At 40.9% G+C, this 9,292-nt stretch overlaps 1 protein-coding gene across 1 annotated transcript in view; it reads left to right on the forward strand.

Moving 5' to 3' along the window:
- The window catches only part of ATL3 (atlastin GTPase 3), a 64,304-nt gene that overhangs the window by 48,525 nt on the left and 6,487 nt on the right, over nucleotides 1-9,292 (forward strand). Inside the window, exons 5-7 of the mRNA XM_012664765.1 lie at nucleotides 2,868-2,924; nucleotides 3,723-3,815; nucleotides 4,557-4,695. Coding sequence (XP_012520219.1) covers nucleotides 2,868-2,924; nucleotides 3,723-3,815; nucleotides 4,557-4,695 — 289 coding nt within the window. The remainder of the gene's footprint in view (nucleotides 1-2,867; nucleotides 2,925-3,722; nucleotides 3,816-4,556; nucleotides 4,696-9,292) is intronic.

Below are 9,292 nucleotides of genomic sequence, written 5' to 3' on the forward strand. Positions count from 1 at the left end.
AATAGAATTTGATGTTCTAGAATTGAAGGACATGAGTTTTTGTTTCCAGCTAGAGCCTTTCCTCAGATTGTCAGGTTTTACTCTGAAATGTTGGTTCTTGGTGTGCTCATGGCCAAAGAATGACCAGACACACCAAAGTAAGGCAAGCACAAAAATGATGTTAATTGAGGAGAGAAAGATAGGATTATAGGGCAAGAGCAAGGTGCAGGATTACAGAGCATGATACATACACCAGAGATGATGACCAGACCCATTGTCGCAGCAAAGGGAGAGCAGAAGGAAGAGCGCAAAAAGGGGGTTGGTTATGGTCTCAGTTTTGTTTTATAGTGCACGGATTGGGACCTCTCCGTGGCTCAGATGTCACCGTGGAACCACTTTGATTAGACAATTGGGAGTTGCATGACCTGAGTCTTAACTATACATGCAGGTTGTTCTAGTTCAATTTCTGGACTCTATGGTACCTATGCAGCTTGGCCTGTGGGCTAGAGACCCTCTGCATTCTTTTGGAGCTGGCACGCTAAGTTATAATTGGCCGATTCGTACAGTATTCCGCCTTCCCCCAGGTATGGCAGTAGCTCAGGACAGGATCAAAGTGGGGCAGGACCAAGATGGGGGCCTGGGGCCCACCCTTGGCCTTCTTCCAGGTGGGGCAATTGCACCCAGGCAAAGTGCCCACTTTCGTCCCTAGGAAACCCGGAATCCCTTGCTAACTACCTCACAGAATGTCTGGTGGTCCTTGACTGTATTGAAGAACGAGGCACTAAATATCTGACTGGGAGCTTTAATAAGAGGGTGGGCCTTATGTACTGGACCTTATATCAGCAATCTCCAACCTTTTTGGCACCAGGGACCAGTTTCACGGAAAACAATTTTTCTGGGGAGTTGGCGGGGGGTGTGGTGCAGAGCTCAGGCAGCGATACAAGCAATGGGGAGCAGTGATGTGGGAAATGAAGAGTGGCTGTAAATACAGATGAAGCTTAATTCCCTCGCTGCAGCTCACCTCCTGCTGTGTGCTCAGTGCCTAAGTTTCATGGAAGACAATTTTTTATGGGGCAAGGTTGGAGGTGGTGTGGGATGGGGAGACAGAGCTCAGGCGGTGATGCGAGGCCCAGTCCCTAACAGGCCATGAGCAGGTACTGTGCCATGACCCAGGGATTGGGGACCACTGCCCCATATTACAGTGTGGTGATTGGACAAGATTATCTAGCTATTTTGTTGCCAACTCCTAAATGTCTGTATTTGTAGACCTTTATTCTTGTGCCTTCAGTCTCCCCAGAAATTTGTTTAAACTCCTGGTTGGGTGGGTAGAAACTTGCTGTGGCACCCAGCAGAGTGTGATGGCTAAGGAGTCCCCCACTGTTCAATATGTAGCTTTGACGTAAGTATCTGTTTCCACCAAGGTAGGGTACTTAATCTGAACCTCAGCTGAGTTTGGTACCTAAGTGAGGGTTTTGTTTTGGGGTTTATCCTCCCCAGATGGTACACTTCCCATCTTCTGTGGGGGCAGAAGAATATGGGGGTGGGTGGGTGCTATCTCCAAAGACGTGTACACATTTCTTTAGTTGTTAGTCCCACTCCCACACCCCCTCCTGCAAGGTAACTGCATGCTTATAATTTCTGAGCCTTTCTGGGATTCTGCTGAGAGAATCTGCATATTTGGCCACTGCTTCTACCAGATTTCTTGAGAAGGTTCTCATTTGTCTGTTTCCATCCAGGGTTTTTAAAAACTCTTTTCGCTGTCATATTTTTTCCCATCCTGTTTGTCCTGTGAATTTATTTATATTATTTTATTTTTTAAAAGTGAGATGGGGACTTGCTATATTGCCCAGACTGGTGTTGAGCTCCTGGGCTCAAGTGATCCTGCTGCCTTAACCTCTCGAGTAGCCAGGACTATAGGCATGTGCCATAGTGCCCAGCTAAGTGAATTTATTTCTCTTAAACTTTGTTTTGCTATGCTTTTAGTGAGGCTTCACGAAGAGATAGCGGTAAATGTACACATAAACCCTAACCTTAAAGAATTCATCCATTCAGTCATTTGAATGGCACAAATACTATGAGCCTAGTACTTTTCTTGTTGTTGGGAGGTAACATAATACATAAAACAGACAAATGTTCCTTCCCTCTTGGAGTTTAAATGCTAGTGGTGAAGACAGACACTAATCAAGACAAATAGAGGTATAGTATATTAGATAGTGATGAGTGTTAAAGAGAAAAATAAGAAAGGGACATGGGTAGGAAATACTATGTGGAAAGTTGTAATCTTTTTAGGTAGATTGCCATGGAAGGCTTCATTGAGAAACAGCCATTTGAGTAAAGATCTTAAGAAGTGAGAGAGCTGATCATGAGGATATTTGGGGGAAGGACATTACAGGGAGAGGGAGGAGCCAGTACAAAGGCCCTGAGGCAGCAGCCGTGCCCTGCATGACTGAGGAACAGCATGTCTGAGGATCCGAGTATGGCTGGATCACGCTGTAAGGACTGGCTTTTATATGGAATGAGGTTGCAGGGTTTTGAGCAGAGGCATTATTTACAACAGAGCCACTGTGGCTACTGTGTGGCGAACAGTCTAGGGAGGCAAGGGCAGAGGCAGGGAGACCAGGAAGGAGGCTGTTGCAGTATTCTAAGCCACACAGAAATATTGAGTGGCTGGACTCTGGATTTGCCGATGAATTGAGATGTGGGATGTGAGAGACGAATAACCGAGATTATTTTAAGGTTCACGACTCCTGTGGGCTTTTGAAACTGTAGAACTTAGGTGTCAATATAAGTGGTATCCAGTCTGTTAAATGAATACTTTGCTAAAGAATAGCCACAGAACTATTTTAAGACATTTTGCTTTACAAACTATAACTCTTCTTTTTTTAAAGCTCTTCACAGAATATGGTCGTCTGGCAATGGATGAAATTTTCCAAAAACCCTTCCAGGTAGAATATTAACTGTGGATATAATTCGTGTCTTCGTTTTAGTTCATACATCAGCAAACTACAGCTCACAGACCAAATCTGGCCTGCCACCTGCTTTTATATGACCTGTGAGCTAAGAATGGTTTTTACATTTTTAATGGTTGAAAAAACACGAAAAGAGGAATATTTCATAACATAAATTATCTGAAATTCAGATGTCAGTGTCCATAGCTAAAGTTTTAGTGGAACACAGCCAAGCTCATTTGTTTATGTGTTGTCCGTGGCTGCTTTCCTGCTGCAACAGCAGAGTTGAGTAGTTGCTTAAAATACTTTACTCCTTGGCCCTTTACAGAAAATGTCCACTGACCTCTGCTTTAGTTAATTGTTTCTTGAAAGCGCAGCAACCTCAATGAGCTGAGAGGTGCTGTCACTATGTGAGTGGGTTTCTTTATCTTTCTAATAGTAAAAGCACATCTGATATGACGAGCTGGTGCTATGTGGTTTCTGTTTGTTCTTTATGACATTCCCCGTACTTACCTTTAGGGCAGAGCCCTGAATTTAACATTTTTTCATTAATCTCTTCCTTTTGTTCCTACTAACCTGTGGGAACAAAAATAGCAGATGGGATATGTTGGCCTCACATTTGGCTTAAATATGTCTTTCTAGTATTTATAAAGACAGTACAGAGTAGATAAATCCTTTAGTACGTTTCCTTGCTCCCTTTGCTGAAGCTGGCATTATGTAAAGAAGAATGGCAGCTGTTGTCCTAAGAATGTGTTCAAGCATTGTTACAGTATGTTCTGCTCTTTTCCTAACTAGACACTGATGTTTTTGGTTCGAGACTGGAGTTTCCCTTACGAATACAACTATGGACTACAAGGAGGAATGGCATTTTTGGATAAGCGTTTACAGGTAAGTGGAATATAATTTTCTAAGGAATTATCTAAAAGTAGTGATAGCTTTCTCATTTGCCTTTGGCTTTTGTATTCAGAGCAGATTATTGAAAATGATATTGAGTGTGTTAAATATATACATATGAATTTTAACACAAACTAATATTATTTGTTCTTGGTAGGATTAAAGAACCTGGATATGTAATGCACAGGGACTGTACACTTGATCTTAGCCAAAAGGCCAAGAAGCAATGCACAGGGACTGTAGGAAAGAACTCTGGGCAAAAGCCCAAGCTTTGATTATAATTTTCATTTCACATTTTAAAACCAGATTCTATGTGTGCCTTTTGAAATCTCATTCAGAATTTTAGTTCTATTGTTCTTATTCATAATTCTTACTTGTTTTGGGTTACAGATAGGCCCAGCCTGTTCTCTAAAACCAGAACACAGGAGTCCTTTGCCAGTTACTACTAAGGGATTAGATCCTTCAAGCCCGCAAACCTTCCCATGTTCTTCCTAAGTATTGTACAATACTCTTTTTTTAAAGAAACTCTTTAGTACCTGTTGTTAGCTATAGGAGTCAAGCCATGGGTAATCAAAATTACACATTTATTGCTTCTTAGGGTTTTGAGTTTTCTTATTTGGCCAGTATAATCCATCAGAGTTGGGGAGACTTCTTTCCTTTGTCATCATGCTAGTTGTTTCCAGTGAAGAAAACCAAATGGTTTTTGGTTGCTAAATTCTTGGTTTTTATTGGCAGGTGAAGGAACATCAACATGAAGAAATTCAGAATGTTCGAAATCACATTCACTCATGTTTCTCTGATGTCACCTGCTTTCTCTTACCACATCCAGGACTCCAGGTGGCCACAAGCCCTGACTTTGATGGGAAATTGAAAGGTGTGTTACAGATGGTATTTTAAACATGTGATTTGATCTTTGTAGTTAAAGAACAATGAATCAATTATGAATTGAATGCTTAAGAGAAATAGTGTAGTCTCTCAGTATTTATAATCTAGCTCAGATTTTGTTCCTGACTTACTGTGACCATTTGAATTAGTTTACCTTGGCTCCTGCATCTGAGATGGTGGTGGTAATATCCATGAATAATCTAATCTAAGAGACTTGTTATGGTTTTTGGTTTATAAGAGATACAAATGCTAACTCAAGGAGACTAAATATAAGTCAGCTCACATTTATCAAGTAAAATTAATTTCCCAAGGAGAGGTAGCATGATGCATGGCAGAGCTATTATTTTCGTTTTATTTGTAATTATAGCAAAACGTGATGCTGGGTCATGTGCTAATGTCAGGAAGTGCTGACTAGAGGGCAGGTGAGAGGAATCAGAGTAGGGACTCTTGGGCTCCATTATCTTAATCTTCTTCCTTATTCATCAAAGCCGTGAGTCATTTAATGGCTGGTCTTAAGTTTACATATGTGTTAAACTGAGCACTTCTGTTTATAAACTTATCTGAGCTTCTGAGATTCCTGGTAAAGTGGTAATAATAATAGTTGCCATTTTTAGAGGCCTAGTTGAGTTTGCAGCACTATGCTAGGTACTTTCAAACTTGTGTCACCAGTAGTTCCATGAAGTTAATCTTACAGGTGAGGACACTGGCAAAAATAGTTAAGGGAAAGGAGGAATGTTAAGTTGCTCAAAGTACTCAACTAATTAGTGAGGAAATAAATGGTGGGGCATAGATACACATTTAGATTCTTACTGCCCCAGGCCATACTATGCTAAAGTAGTAGTAGTTCTTCTCTTATATGGGGGAAGCCATTTAGAGGATATGTACTGCTTAGTTGCCAGGGAACATACCTTTTGAAGTGGAAGGTTTTCTTTTTTTGAGACAGAATCTCACTCTGTTGCCCAGGCTGGAGTGCTGTGGTGTTAGCCTAGCTCACAGCAACCCCCAACTCTTGAACTCAAGTGATCCACCTGCCTCAGCCTCCTGAGTAGCTGGGACTATAGGCGCTCACCACCACACCTGGCTAATTTTTGATATTTTAATAGAGACAAGGTCTCGCTCTTTCTCAGGCTGGTCTCGAACCCCTGAGCTCAAGCGATCCTCCCGCCTTGGCCTCCCAGAGTGCTAGGATTACAGGTGTGAGCCACTGTGTCTGGCCAAAGTGAAAGGTTTTGATAGTCTCATGTTTTGTTTTTTTTTTTTTTTTTTTTTTAGACACAGATTCTGGCTCTGTTGCCCAGGCTAGAGTGCCGTGGCGTCAGCCTAGCTCACAGCAACCTCAAACTCCTGGGCTCAAGCAATCGTCCTGCCTCAGCCTCCCGAGTAGATGGGACTACAGGCATGCACCACCATGCCCGGCTAATTTTTTCTATGTATGTATTTTTAGTTGTCCAGATCATTTCTTTCTATTTTTAGTAGAGACGGGGTCTTGCTCTTGCTCAGGCTGGTCTCAAACTCCTGACCTTGAGTGATCCACCTGCCTCGGCCTCCCAGAGTGCTAGGATTACAGGCGTAAGCCACCATGCCCGGCCTCATATCCTCATGTTAAATATAAAATGCATCATTTTCAATTTATTTGATCCAAGAAAATGAATATACTTGTTCAACTCAAGGTTTACATTCCAGGTGGTTTTAATATTACAAAAGAAACTTGAATTTGAGAGACTTAACCTTTATCTCTGTTGGTCACTTGTCTGATATTTTTAAGTGTTTGGCAGCTTTCCTGAAAAGGAGACTTCCGGAGCCTGTTATATGGCAATTTTAAAATCCAAGGAGAGGGCTTGGCTTTGGGAGAGAAATCTGCTTAGGCAAGCACTGGAACAGGAACCTTTTACCTAAAAAGCAGTTTGGGCTGGGCTTGGTGGCTCATACCTGTAATCCGAGTACTTCGGGAGGCCAAGGTGGTTTGAGACCAGTTTGGGCAACACAGCAAGATTTTGTCTCTTAAAAAAGAATAAAATAAAAAAGAAATTAGCTGAGTGAGGTGGCACACACCTGTAGTCCAGAGGCTGAAGGAGGAGGATTGCTTGAGTCCAGGAGTTTGAGGTTACAGTAAGCTGCGATGGCACCACTGCACTCCAGCTTGGGGTGACAGAGTGAGAGACCCTGTATGTTAAAAAAAAAAAAGAAAAAAAGCAGTTGCTGGGGAGTTTTCAGAGTTGAGTAGGGAGAGAACTTTTAGGGTTATAATGCTCCATTATTAGTCATACTTTTACCTAACTTCAACTCAGATTTGTTTATCACTGATAGGGAAAATGTCCAATTTAATTCTTAAATGGAAAATGTTTAGGAGAGGGTGTTCTTTTTGTTTCAAAGTGGTCTCAGATTATCAGGTATAAACTTTCAAAAATGGTATTCTTCCATATTTTAAATCATTTTAATATTTCAGTGCATCCTATTTGAAAATTTAGTTTCATTTTTACCATGTTATTCAAGAAATAGAGGTTTTTTTAATAAGTTCTATAAACCTGACTTTTGAAATTTTGTGTCACTTTTGGGAATGCATATTATATTAATTTCCTGTGGCTGCCTTTAACAAATTACCACAAACTGAGTGGCTTAAGACGAGAGATTTATTTCCTCAGAGTTCAGGTACCAGAAATCCAAAATCATGATTGGTTCCTTCTGGAGGCTCTGAGGGAGAATCTGCCCCATGCACTCTCCTAGCCGTTGGTAGTTGCTGGCAATCCGTGGCATTCTTTGACTTGTCCCCGTAGTTGCCTCTAATCTCTCTCTTCGTCATCCCATGGCTGCCTTTTCTGTGCGTTCTCTCTTCTTCCTGTAAGCACACCAGTCTTTGAATTTAGAGCCCACCTTAATCCAGTATGACCTCAGCTATTAATAATTACATTTGCAAAGACTATTTCCAAATAAGATCACATTCTGAGGTTCCAGGTGGACATGAATTTTGGGGGAGGGGGTGACATGGTTCAACCTCACTATGCGTATATATAGATTAAAAGTAGTTTAATCACTAAATATTAAGTGTGCTAAGTTTCATATTTATTATATTTATAAAATATGGAACAAATTCTGTATAAACAATCTTTTTTTTTTGACTGCAAGTCTTTTGAGCAAATACAGAAACAATCTTTTTTTTTGACTGCAAGTCTTTTGAGCAAATACAGAAACAATCTTTTTTTTTGACTGCAAGTCTTTTGAGCAAATACAGAAACAATCTTTAATCTCATAATTGTGTACTATTTCGTTTCCTCATTCAGGATAGAACTATAAAGTACATTTTTAGGCTGGGCGCGGTGGCTCACGCCTGTAATCCTAGCTCTGTGGGAGGCCAAGGCGGGCGGATTGTTTGAGCTCAGGAGTTTGAAACCAGCCTGAGCAAGAGCGAGACCCCGCGTCTACTAAAAATAGAAAGAAATTAATTGGACAACTAAAAATATATAGAAAAAACTAGCCGGGCATGGTGGCGCATGCCTGTAGTCCCAGCTACTCAGGAGGCTGAGGCAGGAGGATCGCTTGAGCCCAGGAGTTTGAGGTTGCTGTGAGCTAGGCTGACGCCACGGCACTCTAGCCCGGGCAACATAGTGAGACTCTGTCTCAAAAAAAAAAAAAAAAAAAATACATTTTTAGGGTTTCAATCTTCCTTTCTTACGTGAAAAAGCAAGTCCAAAAAGAAGAAATACAAATGGTCAGGCTATATTAAAGAAAATATATGCAGCATCACAATAATCAAAAAAGCACAAAAACATTCATATAAATTATAGCTTTTATGGATAGTAATGTGACAGTACCAGAATTAAAAATGTTTATATTTCTTGATCCAGTATTCCACTTTTAGGAGTTTATCCTAAGAAACTGTACAAATAAGTGGATAAAAATATATGTGTGGGGATATTTGCTACTGTAGTGTTATTATAATAGTAATTAGAAACAGCCCTAATGTATGTTTATGAGGCATTGGTTAAATTATGGTACATCTGCACAAAGGAATAAAATGCAGTCATTAAAAAGGATAAGGCAGATAGGTGAATCTATATGTATTTACATAGAAAGATGTCTATGATACATTATTAAATGTAGAAAAATTACAGAATAGCATATGTGGCATGATCCTATTTATTTAAAAAATATAGGCCAGGCACAGTGGCTCATGCCTATAATCCTAGCACTTTGGGAGGCAAAGATGGGAGGATTGCTTGAGGCGAGGAGTTCGAGAGCAGCCTGAGCAAGAGCAAGACCATGTCTCTACAAAAATATAGAAAAATTAACTGGGAATGGTAACATGCACCTGTAGTCCCAGCTCCTCGGGAAGCTGAGGCAGGAGGATCACTTGAGCCCAGGTGTTTGAGGTTGCAGTGAGCTGTCATAAAGCCACTGTACTCTAGCCCGGCTGACAGAAAAAAATATGTGTGTGTGTGTGTAAATTTATAAGTAGTTTTTAAAATGGAACTGTTTGAAAAATAAAAAAGTCCTTTTTTGCCTCACTTAAAAAATATATTGGCCAGGCGCGGCGGCTCACGCCTGTAATCCTAGCTCTCTCGGAGGCCGAGGCGGGCGGATTGTTTGCG

This window comes from Propithecus coquereli, unplaced genomic scaffold (genome assembly GCF_000956105.1).
Source record: "Propithecus coquereli isolate 6110/MARCELLA unplaced genomic scaffold, Pcoq_1.0 Scaffold120, whole genome shotgun sequence".
Taxonomy (NCBI): domain Eukaryota; kingdom Metazoa; phylum Chordata; class Mammalia; order Primates; family Indriidae; genus Propithecus; species Propithecus coquereli.